We start from the raw sequence: 25,536 nt of genomic DNA on the forward strand, positions 1-25,536 counted from the left end.
AGATAAATTGTCTAATCAACCCAAAGTGTCACATCCCCCCCCCCCCCCACCCGCCCCTGTTGAAGCCCTTTGCCCTAAAATTAAAACCTCCATCCTCCCCCGCCCCTCAAAACGACGGCGGCCATCTTACCTTGGCATCCACGGGCCAACTCTCCTTCACCACCGGGTAGAAGCGCGGCGTCATGGTCTGGTCCTTGCGGTGGGGCGTGCGCGGCGTCCTCGGCGTCCGGGCACTGCGGTAGTTGGGCGAGTCGGGCACGGTGGTCGGGAGCGAGCGAGCTATCGAGGAGGGATCGGGGGCGCCGAAGAGCTTGTTCGCCAAAGCGTCTGTGGGGACTGAAGACGAGTGGGAAAGAATTAATTTGTGATTTATTCTTTATTTAAAAAAAAAAAATACAATTATTTCATAAACTGAATGAGAGAAATTCTTCTTCTTCTACTAAAAGAGACTCTTTAAATTTTTCCGTCTTTTCTCTGGAATATTCTTCTTCAGTGGAGAACACAGGCTCCTAAATAAAGTGTTACATCATGGGTAGTTTAAGTCTCAAAAAGGATAGAAAGTTTGATGCTTTGGGGGCCGAAAAAAAATAATAAAAAGAAACTTTAGCTTGTGCTTAATCCGAAAAATTATTTGAATATTTTTAGAGGCCTAAATAAAGTATCCAGGTTGTAAAAAAAAATAAATAATAATAATTCGTATGATCAATCTCTGCATCCTGTGGAGGGGCAGTTTTAACTCACTCTGCTGGGGTTTTGGGGGGCCGGGAGGGACTTCCTGGTTGGGGTCGACTGGGGGTTCAGGGGTCAGGCAGTCAAACTCTTCGCGGCTGATCAGGTGGACCTTTTTGAAGTTCTCCACCTCTTGCTGTAAAAAAAAAAAGAAAAAACTGGCGTTAATGTGACACGAAACATCAATAAAACTAATTTTACACACGTCGTCAGGCTCTTACTAAAATCTCTAAACGATTACCAAAATATACACATTAAAAGAGTAAAATGAATCAACACGTCGACCGTCAACGGACCTCATCTGCAGTAATCTGGACATTGACACGCAGCAGCAAAACATGGCTGCCAGAAACAGCCTCTTCACCTTCATGCTGCCGTTCTGACTCGAGTCAAACCGACCGGCCGAGTTACATCGACGCGCACGACAACAAAAACGTAGCTCCTCCCCTTCCTCAATTTAAAAAAACATTTTCGACAGGGAGACCGTCGACCATCCTCACACACACACACTCACACTTTCATTGCACCACCGAGTGTCCTCAGAGCTCCGAGCGTCCATCTTTGCCTCCACACCCCCTTCTTTTTTTTCTTTTTGCAGGACCCCGTCGGCTCGATTCCCTTCAGGCCGAGGCCTCGTACGCGAGGGGTTTATTTATAAACGAGCGTGTCCCCCCCCCCCCCCGTGTTTCCACACACAGATGGGCGCGTGCTGGCGAGCACGTGAAGGTCCTCACAATGAGGTCAACAATGGGGGTCAACAAAGGCAGAAAATCCCCCCCCCCAAAAAAACAAACAAAACAAACCTTCTCTATCTACTCGCCGTCTGGTTCGGGGCAGAAACGCCTCCAACCGGACAGACGCAGCGTGGAAGCCGTCAGAAGAGTTCGACTCGAGTCGCGGAAGGTTACTTTGTTTCAATGTGCTTTCCAGGTGAATCATGTGACCCCCGAAAACTCTCCAACACACGGATATTCTGGTTTAGTCCTAAAATCGGTGTCATTTTTTTTTACACACAAAAAAAAATAAAAGGGAAACCTTGATGGTGAACAACCACTCAACCCATGAAACCAGCGGCTCACCTTGGTGGTGGCGTACTCGGGGCTCTAAAACTAGCAGCTCACCTTGATGGTGGCGTACTCGGGGCTCTAAAACCCATAAAACCAGCAACTCACCTTGATGGTGGCGTACTCGGGACTCATAAAACCAGCAGCTCACCTTGGTGGTGGCGTACTCGGGGCTCTAAAACTAGCAGCTCACCTTGATGGTGGCGTACTCGGGGCTCTAAAACTAGCAGCTCACCTTGATGGTGGCGTACTCGGGGCTCTAAAACCCATGAAACCAGCGGCTCACCTTGATGGTGGCGTACTCGGGGCTCTAAAACCCATAAAACCAGCGGCTCACCTTGGTGGTGGCGTACTCGGGGCTCTAAAACCCATGAAACCAGCGGCTCACCTTGATGGTGGCGTACTCGGGGCTCTAAAACCCATGAAACCAGCGGCTCACCTTGATGGTGGCGTACTCGGGGCTCTAAAACTAGCAGCTCACCTTGGTGGTGGCGTACTCGGGGCTCTAAAACCCATGAAACCAGCGGCTCACCTTGGTGGTGGCGTACTCGGGGCTCTAAAACTAGCAGCTCACCTTGGTGGTGGCGTACTCGGGGCTCTAAAACCCATGAAACCAGCGGCTCACCTTGATGGTGGCGTACTCGGGGCTCTAAAACTAGCAGCTCACCTTGGTGGTGGCGTACTCGGGGCTCTAAAACCCATGAAACCAGCGGCTCACCTTGGTGGTGGCGTACTCGGGGCTCTAAAACTAGCAGCTCACCTTGGTGGTGGCGTACTCGGGGCTCTAAAACCCATGAAACCAGCAGCTCACCTTGGTGGTGGCGTACTCGGGGCTCTAAAACTAGCAGCTCACCTTGGTGGTGGCGTACTCGGGGCTCTAAAACCCATGAAACCAGCGGCTCACCTTGATGGTGGCGTACTCTGGCTCGTAGGTGTCGTCCTGGAGGTCCTGCTCGTAGTAGAACAGCCCGTCGTTGATGACCTTCACCAGCTCGCCGGACAGCTTGGAGCGCGACGTGTGGTGTCCCGTGCGGTCGCCCCCCGGATGCTTCCTCAGGTAGGGCGGCGTCTGCGTCACGATGAGGATCTTGTTGACGTCGTGGTCGTCGATCTCGCCGTCCGTCTCCTCGTCCGACCAGTCGGTGAAGGTGTTGCGCCGACCGTCCATCTGCTGCATCTCCTCGTCGAACATGAAGTCCAGCTCCTCGGGCTCGTCCGGCTCCGCCCCGTCCTGGACCATCAATCAATCAATCAATCAATATACTATAAATTATGTAGAGCCGGCTCCTCAAATGTGAGTATTTGCTGCTTTTTGTACCGTTTGTGAAGATAATAACTTAAGATAATCACGGATGAAAATAAATTTAAAAAAATGAATGAAGTATATTTGAAGTAATAAATAAATATAAATATTTTTTTTTAAAAACAACTTTTCTCTTGCTCACCTTATTCCCGGTGGGAGCCGGGGAGGGCGAGGCGCCGGGCTGAGGCCCCGGAGAGCGGGCCGAGTCGTCCTTTTCCTTCTGCAACGAGGGGGCCTTCGTCATGCAACCGAGGAAGAGGAGGAGAGGAGGAGGTATGAGAAGAAGTGGATGGACGCAGAAGAGACGCCAACATGACGAGTGTAAGAAACAAACCCATAAAATGACTAAAAGAAATGGAATTTAGAAAATGACGGTGCCTGAAGGCGACTTGCCAGCAAAATATGGGGATTGCATGTGTAGATTATTTTATATAAAAATATAAATATATATATATATATATATATATATATATATAACAATATATAAAAATATATATAACAATATATAAAACAATATATATATATATATATATATATATATATATATAAAAATAATATATATAAAAATAATATATATATATATAAATAAAATATATATATATATAACAATATAAAATATATATATATAACAATATATCAATATATATATATATCGTCAGGTTTGTGAAAATAAATAAATAAATAAGAAAAATCTAGAACCAATAATGACAATTATCCCAAAGAAAGTCGATTCAGTTTAAATAAATAAAACTAATCGTCTTAGTATTAACTCTCAGGCACAAATAATTATTTACATGTTCCATGGTATAACAACAATAAACAGGATTTTATATGAATTAAGTTTCTGCACTCACATTTAAAAAGGTAACAAAGTAAAATCATATTTTAATAAGTAGGCGCATTTATCTCGACTTTTTCTAGTAGCATGCTTCTGCTGGGCAAGCGACCCACAATGCATCGGGGTCCATATTTAAAAACCTAAACTTTTTTTTTTAAAAGTCACCTCCGCGCTGACCTTGGGTCTGGCTGGGGACGGTCTGGGCCTCTTCTTGACCTCGATCCAGCACTCGGAGTCCAGGTCGGGGAGGCTGGCGGAGAGGCCCTTGGGCATCGTCTTGAGGTTGGAGTCCAGTTCGCTCCTGCTGTGCTGCTTGGTCGGCTTGGAGGCCCTGGAGGCCCTGGGAGAGCCTGGCGAGGGAGAACATGTCAATAAAAACTACTGAAGAAGAAGAAGAAGAAGAAGAAGAAGAAGAAGAAGGCGGCACGTTTGAACTCGACCGCTCACCCCGGGGCTCGTCGGCCGTCTGCCTCGGCACGAACTCGGCGCAGTTGATGAGCTGCGAGAAGTCGGTGTGTGTTTGGTTGAGCATGGCCAGGCCCGGCAGGGGCCACTTCTCCGGGTCCACCTTCCGACGGATCTTCATGTCGATCACTTCCACCTCCTGGCTGCCCTTCAGGGCCTGACGGGGGAAGGGGGGGGTTAGTCTGAGCAGTAAAGCGCCTCTTAGACGGGCACGTTCATCACGTTAAATATGAAAATGCATCGTCTTGCAATAGAAAAGTCACTTTATTAATCCCGCAGCCGCATTTCTACATGCAAGTAAAGCGATATTGAATATAAAAATGCACAAAATATACAATAAATAGAATATTAAATTAACTAAAGTAACAATAGTGCAAAGATTAAAAAACAAACTTTAGTTGTGCGACTGACTGATTTATTAATAAGTATTGATGCGCCGTATCGTTATTAAATCATATAATCAGAGATCTTGACTCATAATTACGTCGTAAGCACACGGAAAAGCAGTTAAAGCGAACAATTGTCTAAATTATATTATTTTGTATTTGTCCGCATGTAAACATAATGAGCGTTTAGCTGGAAATATATATTTCTCTATAATTTCACTTCCAATTTGCACTAAAGACCTTTATTAAATACAAAGAAATTTAGAATGCACTTGTAAATGTAAAATATGCATTACCATGCGGTTATTAGATCATAATTATAATAATTAATTTGAGCAAAAATGACCAGAAAACATGCAAAAGCGTGATATAAATCAATATGTTTAATGACCCAGCTTGTGATCCATATCAGCCTTCACACTGTGTTCATGGAAAACATGATATTTATTTATTTTTGTAAATTATTTTTAATATATATATATATATGAATAAAATAATAAAAGATCTTAGAGAGCAAAGAGATAAAAGTGTTTTCCCCTGTCCAACCGCAAATAAACCACACCAGTTTACTGAGAACTGGAAACATGTCGCTGGAAATCACCCAAAATTAAAATTACCTAAATAAAAAAAAAAAATGTAAAAAAAGAAGAGAAGCTCGATGCTGAGATCAGAGTTGTGAAAGTTCTCTTCATCGATTATTCAGAGAAGAGACATAAATATCTCATCACGTCTGCAGCTCGCTGGAAATCACCCAGAATTTAATTGTGCCGACACTTTGAGAAGTGATTGACAGTTTTATCTTGTTTGTTAAATCCAATGCAAAACCTAAATAATTAAAAAGTTTATACAACTTCCAAGATCTTTTTTTAGCTTGCAATTGTTTTGAGATTTTAAATGTTTTTTTTAAAAGTGTCATTGTATCCGACGTTCTTAAAATATATTTTCACGTATTTTAATCGCGTGCCACGTCAGTTCAACCCCCCCCCCCCCCTCCCCCCCAAAATCAAGGCCGTCTTGGCTTCTCACCTCCATGATGAGGTTGACGTCGGTGGTGAGAGCCTGAACTCGGTGGAAACTGGCCACGAGTCCGACGGGCAGGAAGCCCTCCTGGTCCATCTTCCTCCGCAGGAAGAAGTCCCGCTCCAGGTTGTCCAGACTGAAGTAGTACTCACTGGGGGGTGAACAACAAGGACATAAATGAGCTGGTTGTTACGGACAAAAGACGTCTGGCAACATTGTTGCCTTGCTGATGACCTTCCAAGGAACCGCTGATCCAAACCAGAGTATCTTAGGGGGTTTCAAAGTCTCCGAGTAACTTGAAGGGGGCGCCGAGTGCACACGAGGAAACGCTTAACTTCCTTCAGTTAGGTGCCAAAAAAAAAACTAACGTCTCGACACAGTGAAGCGTCTTCATCTGCCAGACTGCTGCGGTTTGGGATGGAATTTAGCTTTTTGTTTTTGGTTATTTGTGTAGTATGTAACAAAAGAAACCTGATTAAGTGATAGTTAAAAATATAAATAAAAAAGATCCGACAAGAGGGATTTCCGTGCTATATGTGGTCACGCTGTTCTTACGCGGGAATACAGCTGCAGTGCGAGGAAACACAAGAAGTACTCATCAGAATACTGATCACTCATCACCACAGCACCGGTTCTGACGCGTAAAGACCAAACGTTGTGTTAAAGCTGCATTCTGTCCACCAGGGGGCGACTCCTCTGGTTGTATAGAAGTCTATGCTTCATGTGTTAAAGCTGCATTCTCTCTCCTGACCACCAGGGGGCGACTCCTCTGGTTGTATAGAAGTCTATGCTTCATGTGTTAAAGCTGCATTCTCTCTCCTGACCACCAGGGGGCGACTCCTCTGGTTGTATAGAAGTCTATGCTTCATGTGTTAAAGCTGCATTCTCTCTCCTGACCACCAGGGGGCGACTCCTCTGGTTGTATAGAAGTCTATATAAATGATTCTACTTCTCTTGATTTATTCCCTCAGTAAACATTGTAAACATTAGTTTTTGGTCTCAATCTCTAGTTCCAAGTCTTCAATACAGCGTGATGTTCATTTAGTAAATTATGGTCATTTAGAGTCAAACAGACCATAAAGCAGGGGACGCTTTAGGGCGGGGCTACAAGGTGATTGACAGGTCGACACCAGAGACGTATACCGGGGTCCACGCCGAGATCAGAGTTGTGAAAGTTCTCCTCACAGTTTATTCAGAGAAGAGACATGAACATCTCATCACGTCTCGCCGACCCCACGAGGAGAAGAAGAAGCTCAACTCACATCTGCCTCTTGATGTAGTCCTTCAGCAGGTCGTGGTCGGCGGAGAAGAGGTCGTTGCTGCTCATGTTGTCGTAGTAGTAGGTCACCGTGTTGCCGAACTTCTGGGCGATGGGGCCGTCCTTCCCCTCGTAGGACTTGTAGCCGTAGTGGTAGTCATAGTGACCTTGAGGGGACAGAAGCACATCGGGTCAGACCTCCTCAAACCACACGAGGAGCGTCCTGAGCCTCTTTACTGGTTAAACTATCGAGAGATAAGAGAGAGATAAAGAAGAGAGAGAGAAAAAGAGGGAGAAAGAGAGAGAGGACAGAGAGAGAGATAAAGAGAAAGAGAAAAGAAAAAGAGTGACAGAGGACAGTCAGAGAGAGAGAGGAGACGAGAGAAAGAAAGAGAGCGAGAAAGAAAAGAGAGAAAGAAAGGAGAGAAATAGAAAGAGAGAGAAGAAAAAAAAGAGTGACAGAGGACAGTCAGAGACAGAAGAGAGACAGAGAGAGAGGGAGGAGACATGAGAGAAAGAGAGAAGAGAAAGAGAGCGAGAAAGGAGAGAGAAAAAAAGGAGAGAAATAGAAAGAGAGAAGAAAAAAAGAGCGACAGAGGACAGACAGAGACAGAGAGAGATAGAAAGAGAGAAAAAAAGAGAAAGAGAGGGAGAAAGAGAAAGGAGAGAGGACAGAGAGAGAGATAAAGAGAAAAGAAAAAGAATGACAGAGGACAGTCAGAGACAGAATTGAGAGAGAGATGAGACATGAGAGAAAAAGAGAAAGAGAGAGAAACAGAGGGAGAAAGAGACCGAAGAGAAAGGAGCGAGGGACAGAGAGAGAGAAAAAGAGTGACAGAGGACAGTCAGAGACAGGAGAGAGAGATGAGACATGAGAGAAAAAAGAGAAAGAGAGAGAAAGAGACCGAAGAGAAAGAGACCGAGAAAGGAGAGAGAAAGAGACCGAAGAGAAAGAGAGCGAGAAAGGAGAGAGAAAGAGACCGAAGAGAAAGAGAGCGAGAAAGGAGAGAGGGACAGAGAGAGAGAAAGAGAGAGAGAAAAAAAGGAGAGAACAAGAGAAAAGAAAAAGAGTGACAGTGGAGACAGAAGAGAGAGAACGAGAAAGCGAAAGAGAAAGGAGTGAAAGAGAAACTGCCTAAACCAGCGGCCTTCGTTGCCTTTCCCTCGTTCCTGAACGCGGTTGTTGCTGTTATTTGTAGTTCAAAACAACTTATTAATTTATGACAACTTAAAAATCCTCCAGTGATTTTATTAAAGTTTACGGTACACGCGTAAACTTTTAGCTCGATGCTAAACGGATAATTTCACTCCAAAAGGGGGTCAAAGGTCAAAAGTTTGCTGAGATCAGAGTTGTGAAAGTTCTCCTCAAGAGTTAATTCAGAGAAGAGACATGAACATCTCATCACGTCTGCAGCTCGGGTCCCGATGAAGCCGCACGCCAACGCACGTTTTTACCACTTTAAAATACTTCTCGGCCTGATGTTTCTGCGCTTTCGTGCTACGAATAACAGAATAAGGCTCCTACCTTTCAAAATAAAAGACAATTTACACAATGTGCTAACCAGAGGGATCTCAGAGGGTGAGAATTAACTGCGACTAAAGAAAAGACACCAGTATTGTGTCAGGAAATACATTTTAAAAAAAACAAGCTGATGACCACTTAATAAAATTATAATAATCACTTTTTTTTATTTTTATTAAACATACCTCTGCCACCTCTGCCGCCTCGTCCCCGGCCTCTTCCTCTTCCGCGTCCGCGACCCCTGAACCCTCCGCGGAACGGCGCTCCCTCGCTCTTCACGCTGGACACCTCGTCGTGGTCATCGCGCCACTCACGCTCGTACTTTTGGCTGTGCCAGTCTGCAAAAAGGGGGGTGGGTGGGGGGGGAGACAAGCTTTCCGTCAGTTTGCAGGATTACCACAGTTTTCTGAAGAAAGTTACTTTCAGCTTGAACCCTCACGCAAACCAACAGGCTTCGACTTCCTCATACGACAAACGTCTATCTGTGAACTGTCCGTGTGAACAGCTGAGCTGGCAAAGCAGAAGATCAGGAGGAGCAACCGCCGGGCCACGCCTCCGAAACCCGGAGCAACCAATTAAAAGAAAGGGCCGACGTCACAGAACTGCTGCTCACAACCTCCTTTAAAGAGGGTCACATGAAAGAGAGGGAGGAGAGAGAGAGAGAGAGAGAGAGAGAGAGAGACACACACACACACACACACACACACACAGAGAGAGGGCACTTCCTCCTCAAGTGTGATAAATATACAGACAGACTTTATTGGACCAGCTCGACTCCCAGATCAAAGGTTTCAGAGAACTGGGAGAATCCTCCTAGGAGAAGGAAACACAGCCCACCTTGACACACACACACACACACACACACACACACGCATACACACACAACTGTACTTTCTTTCCATGTAATTATTTCTGTCATATTATTATTATCCGTATGAATTTTATATTTTTTGTATTGCTATGTCTCGTGCTTTTGCAATATTGTTGTTGCAACATTCATGCCAATAAAGCTTATTGAATTGAGAGGGACAGAGGGAGAGAGGGAGGGAGAGAGAGAGCGACAGAATGAGACAGAGGGGGGGAGAGAGAGAGAGACAGAGGGACCGAGAGAGACAGAGAGAGAGAGACAGAGGGAGGGGGAGGGACAGAGAGAGAGAGGGACAGAGAGAGAGAGGGACAGAGAGAGAGAGAGACAGAGGGAGGGGGAGGGACAGAGAGAGAGAGAGAGAGAGAGGGACAGAGAGAGAGAGAGAGACAGAGGGAAGGACAGAGAGAGAGAGAGAGAGAGGGACAGAGAGAGAGAGAGAGACAGAGGGAGGGACAGAGAGAGAGGGAGAGAAAACGAGCGAGAAAACGCCAGACAGACAGACAGACAGACAGACAGACAGACAGACAGAGTCTTGGTGGCCGGTGAGGACCGACTGACCTCTGAGGTCGTTCCGGGCGTTGGGGGGCAGCCGGGGGTTCTCGTTCTGCCGGCTGTTGTTCCTCGAGGCCGAGCGCTCACGGGGACCCTCGGACTTCACCTCGATCATCAGGGGAACCCACTTCTGCTTGTTCCCTGTAAAACGGCATTTTAGGCGGTTAGTTAATTCAACCTAATTACATCTGCAGGAATCGCCTCAATATTTTCACGACACGTTCTTTAATCCAAATCGCGACTTTTATTCCCCTTCAAACCCAAACTTTTGCATTGGAAATACATCAGCATCATGACGGGAACGTCTTGTTTATTTTCGGCCTAAAACGTTGAATATTGAGCATTTTTCCTGCCGACAATGTCGTTTTATTAATTTTTTTAAATGTTTACCAAACACCTACGTTCATCAGCCGTGTCCCAATTCCATTTGTTAGATTTAAAACCCAAATATAAGTGAAACCTTTTCTAATCTAAAAACCGAGGAGTCGTCACACGGTCTGCAGTACCTCAGCCGGCCTGCAGGCGTCATCAGTGATCTGCTGTTTAAAGCAACGTGTGTGTGTGTGTGTGTGTGTGAGAGTGTGAGTGACAGACCGATAACAGACAGAGGAAAAGGGAGAGAGGAAATGCCAGTTTTAGGAGACGTGGCCTTGTGGAGAGATTAGAACATGTCAAACACGACGAGAGGAAAATATCAAAGCCGGTTCTCGACGTACGGAGGAAATCAGGACGATGGCGGCTGCTAATTTAGGGTCCGAACACGGCTTCCTGCGACTAAAATTAGTATTTTATATACTGGTTCGCTTTAGATGCCGAGATCAGAGTTGTGAAAGTTCTCTTCATTGATGTTTAGTCAGAGAAGAGACATGAAGATCTCATCACCTCTACGGCACGTCTGCAAAACACAAGCGGCAACTTAAAAATAAATGTAAAATTTTTTTTAAAAAGGTGTGAAATCCTCACCATCATATATATATATATATATATATATATAAAATAAATTAAAAAATATATGTACATTTTAATTTTTTTATTTAAAAGGTTTTGATGCGTTTGATGAATTAAAATAAATATAAATATATATATATATTTCTAGTTTAGTATAACTGGGATATGAACCCCGTATTAATTCAGAACCTGGGAAACAAAACCAGGGAACCCTCTCAAAAAGTAGGAAAACCATTTGTCATCCGCCGAAAATTCTCATTGACCTTTTTTCTTGGGCCCGTTCTTCTGGGAGTCGTCGTCTCCGTTCTTCTCCTCCCCGGAGTCGTCCGACTTGGCCTTCAGGTTCTCCTTGCTCTCCTCGTTGATCTCCCTCTTCTCCTTCGACTCCTTCTTGGCCGACGTTGTCGTCGTCGTTATCGCTGACGTCGTCGACGACGACATCGTCGTCTTCTTCGGTGTCTGTGGGGAGAAAATAAACAAAACGAAAAAGGTTTAGAAGATTAAAAAAAAAAAAAAAAGCAGAAACAGTTCGGCCACGAAAAAAAGACTGAAGACTTTGTTGTTTCCCGATTCATCAAAGTGGAATCTGAAAATATTAAAGTTGGTTAAACATGCACCAGATTACAGTTAAATAATAAGCCTGTTGGCTTTACCTCTTAGCATTACATTAGCATCAGGTGGTGCGTAATGCTACGCTAGTTATGGAGCTCCAAAGAGTCCAACAGACTACTTAGCAGCCTACGAAAAGCACATTTAAGACCTTAAAAACACAAAATTAAAAAAAACACGCCCGCTTGAAATCAGTGGGAGATGAAAAACTTTATCCATTCAAAGAGGTTTTTCTTTTTTTTGTGCTTTAGATGTTTCCTGATCTTTAGCTCCCCCCCCCCGCCCCCCCATTAACCCCCCTTAGCGGACATCAGGGCAGTTCACCGTACATGCCCCGCCTTATCTTTTTCTCACAGAGCCGATAGCTCACCGACCTATCAGCAACACACACACCAAGTCGGCAAAGGAAGGCATGCAAAGCGCTCGACTCAAGTCCCGAACACACACACACACTATCTGGGAGGCGGTGTGTGTGTGTGTGTGTGTGTGTGTGTGTGTGTGTGTGTGTGTATATATCGCAAACTAATCTAAATTACGCTGAACTCAAAGATCCACTTCAAACAAGCATGCACCGCAGTTCTTAACTACTTTGTCTCAAACATCAGAGATTATTAATCTTTTTTTAAATTATTATTATTATTATACCCTTTATGAAAAAGCACCAATTTGTTTAATGATTGCGTTCGTGGAGGAGTTTCCTAAACCCGACTAACAGTACTCGTCATCCGCTGCACCCTGCTAGCCTCCTGGTGGCTAGCAGGTTTATTTAATCACGACACGTTGGGGCGTCTAAAGATCAAAAAATACTTTTCACCGGGGGAGGAAAAAGAGATTCACCCGAGGCCACAAATACAACTGGATCAGGAAACCTCCAATTCCAATTTTTAGGTTTGTTTAAACAGAGGCAATTATTCACATTAGTTTAGCGCGGGTTTGTTTAATTCAGGCGTTAAAGGGCAGATGAGAAAGAGAGACGCTAAGAATCACCAGTTTCATCGTTTGTGAACGTCTTGCTGCCTATTTATACAATGTTATAATCGTAATTGAGACTAATCCAATTCAGAAACCATCACATGCTGCACGTTGAAGTGGTTTGCTGGACCTGCAAAAAACAAAATAAATGGTTTAAATGCCGTTTTTACCTCTTTTAGGCCTCACTATGGGGAAGGGATCATTTCTGGAGATTTATCTCACATTAAAAATGAGGATGGCATGCTGCAACTTTTATTTTACAGCTGTTTGGATCCTGAAACTTTTGCTGCAGAGCGAGCAAATAAAAATGATATGAGATTTTTTATTTATATATATATATATATATATATATATATATATATATATATATATATATATATATATATATATATATATATATATATATATATATATATATATATATATATGGAAATTAGCCTCTCTGGCTAACTCTGGCTCACTTACAGTCCAACTGTTGATTGGTGTGCATTGTCCCTGCAAAATAAATGAATATATATTAATTTAAATATATATTTAAATTAATTTATATATATATATTTAAATTAATTTATATATATTTAACTTAATTTATATATATTTAACTTAATTTATATATATTTAACTTAAATATATATATTTAAATTAAGTTATATATATTTAAATTAATTTATATAATATATATATATATATATATATATATATATATATTTAAATTAATTTAAATTAAGTGGATGTTTTTGGAAGCAGCCAACATCTCTTATTTCATTGGGGCAAACAAACTCTAAAATATGTCTTTTTATCACCTCAGTAGCAGCTAACAGTTAACCTGCTGCTTCATCGTGTGCATTGGGTCCTTTATGGTGCAAGAAATGAGTTATAACTCCACAAAATAAAAATAAAAAAACAACAAGTAACCACCTGAGATTCACAAAGAAGTTTAGATTGAGTTTTAAATTATTGTTGATGCATACCATTCATGGATTTGATGGCAGAATGATGTCTTTGAGCCACGTGTGCAGGAGAAGACTAAGCAGCGCTAACTTTAGCGAGCTAAGCATCACTAGCTTCCTCTCTGAGTGGATATACGAGACACGACTTAAAAAAAGATGGCCAGTATGACCGACTTTCTGACATTGTTTGACGTCCTTTTCTTCGCATGGTTAGCCGCTTTTCTTTTAAAATATTTTTGTATTATTGTTGGCGGTTTCGCAGGCTGCAGGTTGAACTTACAGTGAATCTCCACGAGTCTCTGACCTGCCTGACAGTCGGCGGGCAGGACTCGGTCCGAGTCACTGCCTCGATCTGAAGAAAGGGAGGGAAGAGCAGTTTAGAGAAGACAATGAGGTGGATCATGATGCATGCACACAGACACACAAACAAAAACACACACACACACACACACACACAGTATGAAGACCAATGAACAAACAGCTTGTTTGGGAGAAAGTGGTTGAAAACGGAGGTGAGTGCGGAGCCCCCTTCAATGACTTTTTCAGGCCCTAAAGTGAAATTTTAAACCCTTGACATTATAATCTGGTTATTTTCTGCTATGGGGTTGAGGGGGCAACTCTTCCAGGGCAATATGCTTCTTCCTGCCGCCATCCAACACAATGAAAATGATGCTACGTGGATGGTGCACAAACGGCGGCTAATAAGGAGCACCTGCTGCGTCTAGCATCCCTCTGGCTCTTTATAAAGTGCATCACATATCATCTTAGCAGCTAATTGGGCTAATGTTGTGTCATTTAAATTAAGTTGTGTCGTTTTATATCGCTTTGGATTCTGCACGAATGGGAACACGGGACGAGCATTAAACCCCGAGTCAATGAAGACGTGCGGACGCAACGGCGAGATCAGAGGGACGCCGACTTCATTCCTCTTCTTCTGCGAGACAGGAAGCCGGCGATGAAGCTTCCTTTGCGGTTAATTTCACCACCAGAAAGGAAGCCTCCTGGACGCGGTTTAAAAACCACCCGATAAACCAACGCCACGCTGAGGGTCTCTTCACTCGGGCGACGACGGCGACTCAACAAGCACTCAAGTGTCGTTTTTCCAAGAGCATTGTGGGTGAAGAGCAGCTCTTGCGTAATCATGTTACCGTATAAACCGTCTGCCCCTAAAACAGTTCATATGGCCGGTCGGCGCAGACAGCGATGGTTTTACGGTAAAAAAAAAAGTGACGTTTAAGCCCTTTTGTTGCGCACCCGCCTAAAGTTACATTATCAATGTTTTACAGCGTGAGATCCAAAATCCAATACAGCGTCTATATCACACTTTACAGCGTTAAATGTTGAGCGGTGGACGGTGAGCTCCAGCCACCTAAGAATAGAAGCAGCAGCTCCGATCCAGGGCCACTTTATTGAAGGGATCCCAAAAAAGGAGATCCCTTCCCAGGCCCTGGACTCTTAACTCCTCCACCCCCCCCACCCACCTATGATTTTTGTTGCCACCCAGCGGTTATTCCTGGCTGGTGATGTGACCCACATGTTTCTGCTCGGGGACAAGCCTCCCTCTCCCCCCCCCCCCTCAGACCTGGCTGCCTAAAATAGTGAGGTTAGCAGGGTCGCTCGCCCACTGACACCTTATCTCCCCCCGATTGATTACGGCCGATACTGTAAGGGAGACACAAATTAGACGCATCCCCCGTCGGCCCGACAGCTGTGGTGGCGAGAGGCAAAAAATGAGAGAGGGAGAGTGTTAGAGGGAGTGTGTGAGAGGGAGTGTATGAAGAGGCACAAGTGTGAGAGGGAGAGTATGAAGAGGCATAAGTGTGAGAGGGAGTGTATGAAGAGGCATAAGTGTGAGAGGGAGTGTATGAAGAGGCATAAGTGTGAGAGGGAGTGTATGAAGAGGCATAAGTGTGAGAGGGAGTGTGTAAGAGGGAGTGTGTAAGAGGGAGAGTATGAAGAGGCATAAGTGTGAGAGGGAGAGTATGAAGAGGCATAAGTGTGAGAGGGAGTGTGTAAGAGGGAGAGTATGAAGAGGCATAAGTGTGAGAGGGAGAGTATGAAGAGGCATAAGTGTGAGAGGGAGTGTGTAAGAGGGAGTGTATGAAGAGGCATAAGTGTGAGAGGGAGTGTGTAAGAGGGAGTGTGTAAGAGGGAGAGTATGAAGAGGCATAAGTGTGAGAGGGAGAGTATGAAGAGGCATAAGTGTGAGAGGGAGAGTATGAAGAGGCATAAGTGTGAGAGGGAGAGTATGAAGAGGCATAAGTGTGAGAGGGAGTGTATGAAGAGGGAGAGTATGAAGAGGCATAAGTGTGAGAGGGAGAGTATGAAGAGGCATAAGTGTAAAAGGGAGTGTATGAAGAGGCATAAGTGTGAGAGGGAGAGTATGAAGAGGCATAAGTGTGAGAGGGAGTGTATGAAGAGGCATAAGTGTGAGAGGGAGTGTGTAAGAGGGAGAGTATGAAGAGGCATAAGTGTAAGAGGGAGAGTATGAAGAGGCATAAGTGTGAGAGGGAGTGTGTAAGAGGGAGAGTATGAAGAGGCATAAGTGTGAGAGGGAGAGTATAAAGAGGCATAAGTGTGAGAGGGAGAGTATGAAGAGGCATAAGTGTAAAAGGGAGTGTATGAAGAGGCATAAGTGTGAGAGGGAGAGTATGAAGAGGCATAAGTGTGAGAGGGAGAGTATGAAGAGGCATAAGTGTGAGAGGGAGTGTATGAAGAGGCATAAGTGTGAAAGGGAGAGTATAAAGAGGCATAAGTGTGAGGGAGTGTGTGAAGAGGCATAAGTGTGAGAGGGAGTGTATGAAGAGGCATAAGTGTGAGAGGGAGAGTATGAAGAGGCATAAGTGTGAGAGGGAGTGTATGAAGAGGGAGTGTGTAAGAGGGAGTGTATGAAGAGGCATAAGTGTGAGAGGGAGTGTGTAAGAGGGAGTGTGTAAGAGGGAGAGTATGAAGAGGCATAAGTGTGAGAGGGAGAGTATGAAGAGGCATAAGTGTGAGAGGGAGAGTATGAAGAGGCATAAGTGTGAGAGGGAGTGTGTAAGAGGGAGTGTGTAAGAGGGAGTGTATGAAGAGGCATAAGTGTGAGAGGGAGTGTGTAAGAGGGAGAGTATGAAGAGGCATAAGTGTGAGAGGGAGTGTATGAAGAGGGAGAGTATGAAGAGGCATAAGTGTGAGAGGGAGAGTATGAAGAGGCATAAGTGTGAGAGGGAGAGTATGAAGAGGCATAAGTGTGAGAGGGAGTGTATGAAGAGGGAGAGTATGAAGAGGCATAAGTGTGAGAGGGAGAGTATGAAGAGGCATAAGTGTAAAAGGGAGTGTATGAAGAGGCATAAGTGTGAGAGGGAGAGTATGAAGAGGCATAAGTGTGAGAGGGAGTGTGTAAGAGGGAGAGTATGAAGAGGCATAAGTGTGAGAGGGAGAGTATGAAGAGGCATAAGTGTAAAAGGGAGTGTATGAAGAGGCATAAGTGTGAGAGGGAGAGTATGAAGAGGCATAAGTGTGAGAGGGAGTGTATGAAGAGGCATAAGTGTGAGAGGGAGTGTGTAAGAGGGAGAGTATGAAGAGGCATAAGTGTGAGAGGGAGAGTATGAAGAGGCATAAGTGTGAGAGGGAGTGTGTGAAGAGGCATAAGTGTGAGAGGGAGTGTGTAAGAGGGAGAGTATGAAGAGGCATAAGTGTAAGAGGGAGAGTATGAAGAGGCATAAGTGTGAGAGGGAGTGTGTAAGAGGGAGAGTATGAAGAGGCATAAGTGTAAGAGGGAGAGTATGAAGAGGCATAAGTGTGAGAGGGAGAGTATAAAGAGGCATAAGTGTGAGAGGGAGAGTATGAAGAGGCATAAGTGTAAAAGGGAGTGTATGAAGAGGCATAAGTGTGAGAGGGAGAGTATGAAGAGGCATAAGTGTGAAAGGGAGAGTATGAAGAGGCATAAGTGTGAGAGGGAGTGTATGAAGAGGCATAAGTGTGAAAGGGAGAGTATGAAGAGGCATAAGTGTGAGAGGGAGTGTATGAAGAGGCATAAGTGTGAAAGGGAGAGTATAAAGAGGCATAAGTGTGAGGGAGTGTGTGAAGAGGCATAAGTGTGAGAGGGAGTGTATGAAGAGGCATAAGTGTGAGAGGGAGAGTATGAAGAGGCATAAGTGTGAGAGGGAGTGTGTAAGAGGGAGAGTATGAAGAGGCATAAGTGTAAGAGGGAGTGTATGAAGAGGCATAAGTGTGAGGGAGTGTGTGAAGAGGCATAAGTGTGAAAGGGAGAGTATGAAGAGGCATAAGTGTGAGGGAGTGTGTGAAGAGGCATAAGTGTGAGAGGGAGTGTATGAAGAGGCATAAGTGTGAGAGGGAGTGTATGAAGAGGCATAAGTGTGAGGGAGTGTATGAAGAGGCATAAGTGTGAGGGAGTGTATGAAGAGGCATAAGTGTGAAAGGGAGAGTATAAAGAGGCATAAGTGTGAGAGGGAGAGTATGAAGAGGCATAAGTGTGAAAGGGAGAGTATAAAGAGGCATAAGTGTGAAAGGGAGAGTATGAAGAGGCATAAGTGTGAGAGGGAGAGTATGAAGAGGCATAAGTGTGAAAGGGAGAGTATGAAGAGGCATAAGTGTGAAAGGGAGAGTATGAAGAGGCATAAGTGTGAGAGGGAGAGTATGAAGAGGCATAAGTATGAGAGGGAGAGTATGAAGAGGCATAAGTGTGAAAGGGAGAGTATGAAGAGGCATAAGTGTGAGAGGGAGTGTGTGAAGAGACATAAGTATGAGAGGGAGTGTATAAAGAGGCATAAGTGTGAGGGAGTGTGTGAAGAGGCATAAGTGTGCCTTCTTTGCCAGATTTCCTGCATTTTAGTCAACAATCAAACTCATTTCTTTGGGCTTCTGATTGGATAATGTACCCAGCATCTAGGTACACATGTAGAATTACCCAACGATGTCCCTCAAAATACCCGAAATGTCATAATAGATGAGTGAACCAACAGTGAGACATTTATGTTACAAAACCTCTGGTCTAAATATTTTTGAGGTCAGCCATCTTTGTTTTGCCTCAGTGTGTGAGAGGTCCTGCCATGCCAACAAACACTCCTGAGGACACAGTCGGGCCTGCAGAAGCAGACCGCTTTGTAATTACATCCACCAAAACACTGATTATATAAAAGATGCTGCAGCGAGACGAGCAGCTCCATCAGTCACGATGAAGGACCGATTCCTGCCATCAAACCGACGCAAGTCTCGTTAAATCAGCATGAAAGCACCGAGTCAAACATCCGATACGGTCACGTTATCAACGACGTATTAATTTGCAAAATCTGAAAAGTGAAGCAAATGCTGAAGTGTCTTGAAGCTGCATTGTCTCTACTGACCACCAGGGGGCGACTCCTCTGGTTGTATAGAAGTCTATGCTTCATGTGTTAAAGCTGCATTCTCTCTACTGACCACCAGGGGGCGACTCCTCTGGTTGTATAGAAGTCTATGCTTCATGTGTTAAAGCTGCTGCATTCTCTCTCCTGACCACCAGGGGACGACTCCTCTGGTTGTATAGAAGTCTACGCTTCATGTGTTAAAGCTGCATTCTCTCTCCTGACCACCAGGGGACGACTCCTCTGGTTGTATAGAAGTCTATGCTTCATGTGTTAAAGCTGCATTCTCTCTCCTGGCCACCAGGGGGCGACTCCTCTGGTTGTATAGAAGTCTATATAAATGACTCTACTTCTCTTGATGTATTCCCTCAGTAAACATTGTAAACATTAGTTTTTGGTCTCAATCTCTAGTTTCAAGTCTTCTTCAATACAGCGTGATGTTCATTTAGTAAATTATGGTCCATTTAGAGTCAAACAGACCATAAAGCAGGGTACGCTATAGGGCGGGGCTATCAGGTGATTGACAGGTCGACACCAGAGACGTGTACGGCTTCCATGCTGAGATCAGAGTTGTGAAAGTTCTCCTCACAGTTTATTCAGAGAAGAGACATGAAGATCTCATCACGTCTGCAGCACGTCTTGCCGACCCCACGAGAAGAAGAAGCTCAACTCGCACCATAAAGCAGGGTACGCTTGAGGGCGGGGCTACAAGGTGATCGACAGGTCTCCACCGCGGCGTTTTCCAGTCCGAGTTGTCTGTATTTTTTCATCTAACAACTTTAACCCTTTTCACAATGTGCGTTTTCTGTTCATGAAAGTGTTGTTGGCCGCCTAAAATATCTTAAGTCAGCATTCGGTTGTGCTTAGCTCCGCCCCCTCGTGACACTGCTGGTTGCAAAACAAGATGGCGATGCCAAACTAAATTGGAGACGTCACGTGACCATAAAACACTTATATAATAAAGTCTATGGTGATGGTTAATGGTTTCTATTGTCTACTAATCACTTAAAGAAACAATGAAACAAAAAAAATAATAATCCTTTGTCCTCGTCCGGATCCAAGCTCCTAGTTATTAACCATCCAATGCACAACAATTAGAGAGAAGCAGTAGTTAACAACATTCTTACATCTCAGGCTCCTTTAAAATCACTTAAAAACAAATATGCATGAAAGAAAAACGAGAATACTTTTTTTTTTTTAAAAGAACTTGAGTCCTCTTCTGCACCAGCCAACAAAGATGCAGCCATTATGAACCCCTTCAGTGATCCGAGAGCCTAAACGACGCCATCTTCTTTCTCACCGACGTATGACTCAACTCTCAACACAAACACAAACAAACAAACACCCACCTGCATGTCTTTAGTCGCGATCTCCCCGGGTGTTGGCCAGCTGTTGGCGTCGCCAAAGTCTCCAACCTGAGCGGAAAAAAAGTAAAACAACAACAAAACTGAATCAGCAGGAGAGTCAAAAAGTAGGCGGGAACCTTTTCTTCATGGCAAGAAAGCAACAAACACTGTACATGTTTGGTAAAATGTTTCCATTTTGTAAAATGCTAATCTTTTTTTGCTACATTTACACGACGGAGATTAGAAACGCTTCCGGAGCCGGGTACGTTTTTAAAACCTCATTGGGGGGCGACACACAGCGTTTTCGTACTTGATTGGGCCACGCCCCCTTTTCGCACGGCCCTGGATTGCAAGCGTCACGGACCTCGTTGTCCCATGCTAGCAGTTAAATTCTGCATTTCGAACTTCTACTACTGCCGACGTGCAGAAGAAGCAGCTTCTCTGTACAAATAGTGTGACGTTCACACAGAAACTGTAAAGGAACAAAAAGCATAAATGTCCTCCAGTATGAGAACAGAGCGGCTTAAGTCTCAAGCACATTTTTATTATTAAATACCATTATAAAACTACTTCCTGTTTACACGTGTACGTGGGAATAGTCGCGCAATGTTCGTTTTCAGGCTTTAAAACAGCCTTTAAGCGAAAACGTGGCTGTAGCCTTGGTACAGGGGGGGCTGTTGCGCAACAGAGAGCTGGCATTCTGCAGTGGGAAGTTTTCGGGTGCGAGGGGGGCGGAGCTAAGCACTTCTGGAGAAGCGCTGAACCAACCAAGACGCTCCTTTTGGAGTTGAACGGAGAATTTACAGGACGTTATACAATTATAGATTAAACATGAAAAAAAAAAACACGTTGAACGTGTTCACGTTGTATTTCATCATAAAACATCCGTCCAACGACGCGAAAGGAAGCTACTTTAAATTTCTGTTATGATTTCCAATTAGAAAAAGGACGGAAATTTTAAATTCAGTATATTTTTTTATGGAAAAAAAAAAAAAGTACCGTGAGCCTCACCAAATAGTTCAATAAAAAAAAAAAAAAGATAATCCCTATTAAATCTTGCCATTTAATTTGGTAAAACATTTAATTAAACAAAAGTTCAACATTTTTAATAAATACATACAAAAAGCAATTTAACACTGAAAGAAATTAGCTGTTTTGAAAATTTAAAATTTAAAAAAACAGTTTTTTTTAAATCTTCAATGGATTGCGATTTAATATATAATCCGGTACCTTTCCTCCACGTCTGGCCTTCGGTGGGTTCCCGGCTCTCACCACCTTGGCCGGGCCGGTCGACTCTGTGGAAACACACAAAAAGGAGTTTGACGTTACAACCGGCAAACAACACAAATCTAACAAAAAAAAAAAAAGAGGAAAGCAGGAAAACCACAGACTAAAAGACACAAGACCGTCTCAGTTGAATGAGTTTGTCATTAACCCTTTCATCATTCCCATCTACCTGTTGCAGGTACACTCAGATCTCCTAAAAACAAAAAAGAAAACAGCAGAAACCAGACGAAGTAAAACAATCTGATGGATGAAAATGAAAAATGGCCTTTAAAAACATGAAACTAGTTTAAATCAACAATAAAATTATACAACAAACCAAAGTTATTAGCCCCCCGTTTGCTCGTTCCCGTATAAATTTGACCTCGTGATTTATTTAACTCGCTCCTGGCAGCGACCGATGTTCTCCTCAAGCCAAAAAAACAACAACAGAGGCATTGAAGTGCATGTGTTTTCACGACGTAACGCGTTAGAAGCTCGGCGTCGCTTTAAAAACAAAAAACCTTCTCTCGCTGTCTTTTGGCTACAATGTTGCCACACTCCAACTGCACAGTAAGCTCCTTAAGGAGGATCATGTCGATGGACGACGCCAGAAAGAGAGCAAGTGAAAGAGGGGGGTGGTGGTTAGTAATCCACCAGAGCAGCGGCACATCAGGGGTTCTTTACCGACATCGAAATACGATGAGATTTTTAAGCTTGTGCGGTCGTCATTCAGGCCAGTCAGATACCAGACGCCCCCCCCCCTCCCGATAAAACTCCTGAACTTTAACACCGTTTGTTTAGTCTGTTGAACCAATCATCAACTCAGGAGTTCACTGGAAGCTCTGAACTTTGCTCCGTTAAACGGCGTCTTGTGTGATTTACCCTTAGCGGGACGCTTTTGGGTCAGCAGAAGGTGTTTTTACGTGTAGAACCTCAGCACACGGTGTAAAAAAAGGAACCATCAGGTGACCTGGGTGTCCATTACAAAAACAAGTCAGTTCCACAGGTTCGTTTTGGGGCGAATGCGACTCGGTTTCCTCTCGACGCACGGCAAGACTCTCGTCTCGGTCACGTGACCACAAAAATGAAGTAATAAAAACACATCTAAGGAGATCTTCTTTGGAAAGAAGAAAAGACCCAATGAGGAACGAGAAGAAGAGGAGGAGGAGGCTCAATGAGGAGACGAAGAAGGAGACAGAAGACGAAGAGGCTCAGTGAGGAGACAGAAGACGAAGAAGGTCAATGAGGAGGAGAAAGAGACGAAGGAGACAGAAGAGGCTCAGTGAGGAGACAGAAGACGAAGAAGGTCAATGAGGAGGAGAAAGAGACGAAGGAGACAGAAGAGGCTCAGTGAGGAGACAGAAGACGAAGAAGGTCAATGAGGAGGAGAAAGAGACGAAGGAGACAGAAGAGGCTCAGTGAGGAGACAGAAGACGAAGAAGGTCAATGAGGAGGAGAAGGAGAAGAAGGAGACAGAAGGAGACAGAAGAGGCTCAGTGAGGAGACAGGAGAAGGAGACAGAAGACGAAGAGGCTCAGTGAGGAGACAGGAGAAGGAGACAGAAGACGAAGAGGGTCAATGAGGAGACAGGAGAAGGAGACAGAAGACGAAGAGGGTCAATGAGGAGACAGGAGAAGGAGACAGAAGAGGGTCAATGAGGAGACGGACAGAAGACAAAGACAAGAGATGAAGGAGACAGAAGAGGCTCAGTGAGGAGACAGAAGACGAAGAAGGAGACAGAAGAGGCTCAATGAGGAGACAGGAGACGAAGAAGGAGACAGAAGAGGCTCAATGAGGAGACAGGAGAAAGCTGCCAATAAAAAGACTCTCAGGACTGGTTTCAACTTCTCCAGTCAGCTGTTCTCCTGCTTTCACTTGCAAACTGAGCAACGTGCAGAAACCGAAACATTTTGCCAATTGCCCCAAAATTTTATATACAATTGTTTCCCCTTTTTTTCTCCATGATTTATGGCTTAATAACTATGTTTTACTGCAACAGGAGACATTTATTTGGGGTCCTTTGGGCCGTTTCCATTAAAAAAAGTGCATTTTGTGCTATTTTCTTTGGTAATCTCGGCTTTTTTTGGGGGGGGGGGGGGGGGGGGGGGACAGAAGTCCAAGTGGATTAAACTCAACAGCGACATGTTTGCTTTGTGAAGCCGGTCGGCTCAACTTGAATAAATGAACAAATGACGTTTCATAAGAAGCTTTCTTTATCCAAATAAAAACGCAGGTGAACCTCGATTCAACTTTCCTTTAAAATACATTTGATCCTTTTTTTCTGAAAACAAAACCTTTAAAAAAAATGTTTTTAAAAAGACTATTCGGGCGACTTTGTTTAACGACATCGGGTGTGAATAAGTATCCGTGTCACGTAAAACTCTCACTTCTCGATTCAGTCTCCAAATTAAAGAATCCCTTGAAGACACACACACACAAATAAATTTGAGATTATGCACAATAAAAAAAAAAGTCCCTATTTTGCATCGCAGACGTAAAAATCCCCCACATTAGTAAATTTAAGGAAGTAAATTACAGTAAAACTTGTATTCAGTGTTTTTGCTGCTGATCTTTAGTTTGTGGGATTTAACAGGTCGGAGTGAGCGTGTGTGTTATCGCGGCGTTGTGTCAACTGTACAAGAGCGCTGCTGATAAGTGTTAACTTCTCTTAAAAGACAAACCAAGGACAGGACAAGTGTGTGTGTGTGTGTGTGTGTGTGTGTGCCAGAGACACGTGGCTACATATAGAAACACATGATTTAAAAAAAAAAAAAAACACGTGGAGTAGGCGTTGCATCAGCGGAAAAAAAAAGACGGAAACCCCCAAAGAAAAGAAAATGTTATTCGCCCCCCAGAACAGAAGCCTCGTCATCAGAAGGACGGAAGAGAGCTTCTTTGTTTGACCTGCAACTTCATTCACAATTAACTAAACAAACGGCAGGATAGGTTGTACCTGAAAGACGGCCTTGACGAGCCAGAGCACGCACACACACACACACACACACACCTGAAGCCAAATAATAATAAAAGGCGTTTGTGTAGGTTGTTAATGCGAAGCGTTGAGCGCGAGACACACGGACTCGTCACTCTCTCTTCTTCCTCCTCCTCCGTTGTTTATTCCACAACTCTCGACTTCACAGCCTGAGGCCAACATTAACATTATGCTCCCCGCCCGGTTCCCATTAACAGTTACCTCACCAATCTTTATTTTGATCATTTTGCACATCAAAATCCTCCAAAATTTTGATTTTCCTCTTATTTTTTTTTTAAAGCAGCTGCAGGTAAAAAAACAAACTTACACGAAGAGCAAATGCTCGCCGTTTACCGTTATCTCCGAGTCCACAACAGGCTCTCCGTTTCTCAGAAACACACACACACCTCAGGTGGAGTCCAAAGACGGATTCCCAAGGGCGCCGCGAGCACACGTTAAGAGCCGATAACCTGCTCCAGAGCCCTCGTGGGGTCTCGCTGGTGGGAGCCTATAAATAAACCGAGTGCCACGTCGACTCTCTGCAGTCAGAGAGAAACTCAGCGGGTGCCGATGCAGGGACTTTTTGTTTGAGGGTTTGTTTTTGTGTGTGGCGAGTTAAGTTTGTTCTACTCCCACTTGTGTTGCACCGTCATTCTGCGGTCAAATTTTAGGGGAGGTGGGCGGGGTGTCTAATTCCTTCCTTCCTCACACGGCCGATATCCAATAAAACATTCACATAAGCCAGCGTGTAAGAGCGTAAAAAATAAAAAGGCACTCGAGACCAGGCATGGTGTCTTATTTTGAAAAGTGCTCGCGACAGGAAACTGGATGAGGTTGTGTGGAGAAACGGTCGTCTGCTGGAGCGGAGTGACGACAGCGGGGGGGGGAGAAAAAAGAGAGAGAGAGAGAGAGAGAGAGAGAGAGAGAGAGAGAGAGAGGCCTCTCCACAAGCACCAAATATGGAGGAAACAACGGTCGACTGCGTGTGCACGCACACACACACACACACACACACACACACACACACACGGTGTCACATAATCAGTGTAGACATCAGCTCTTGCAGTGTACACACACAGTGTCATGAAACAAGAAACCGTACATCAAACCTCATCCGACAGACGGTT

At 44.2% G+C, this 25,536-nt stretch overlaps 1 protein-coding gene across 1 annotated transcript in view; it reads right to left on the reverse strand.

Annotated features, from left to right (window-relative positions):
• larp1 (La ribonucleoprotein 1, translational regulator) overlaps window positions 1-25,536 on the reverse strand; it is a 36,530-nt gene that overhangs the window by 5,738 nt on the left and 5,256 nt on the right. The window contains exons 2-15 of the mRNA XM_034549482.1: window positions 21,403-21,467; window positions 20,176-20,241; window positions 13,765-13,836; window positions 11,217-11,412; window positions 10,012-10,146; window positions 8,771-8,923; window positions 7,068-7,230; window positions 5,812-5,956; window positions 4,382-4,556; window positions 4,100-4,284; window positions 3,239-3,331; window positions 2,698-3,024; window positions 742-865; window positions 131-336 (exon numbers count right to left, since the gene is read on the reverse strand). Coding sequence (XP_034405373.1) covers window positions 131-336; window positions 742-865; window positions 2,698-3,024; window positions 3,239-3,331; window positions 4,100-4,284; window positions 4,382-4,556; window positions 5,812-5,956; window positions 7,068-7,230; window positions 8,771-8,923; window positions 10,012-10,146; window positions 11,217-11,412; window positions 13,765-13,836; window positions 20,176-20,241; window positions 21,403-21,467 — 2,105 coding nt within the window. The remainder of the gene's footprint in view (window positions 1-130; window positions 337-741; window positions 866-2,697; window positions 3,025-3,238; window positions 3,332-4,099; window positions 4,285-4,381; window positions 4,557-5,811; window positions 5,957-7,067; window positions 7,231-8,770; window positions 8,924-10,011; window positions 10,147-11,216; window positions 11,413-13,764; window positions 13,837-20,175; window positions 20,242-21,402; window positions 21,468-25,536) is intronic.

Source organism: Cyclopterus lumpus, chromosome 14, assembly GCF_009769545.1.
Source record: "Cyclopterus lumpus isolate fCycLum1 chromosome 14, fCycLum1.pri, whole genome shotgun sequence".
Lineage (NCBI taxonomy): Eukaryota > Metazoa > Chordata > Actinopteri > Perciformes > Cyclopteridae > Cyclopterus > Cyclopterus lumpus.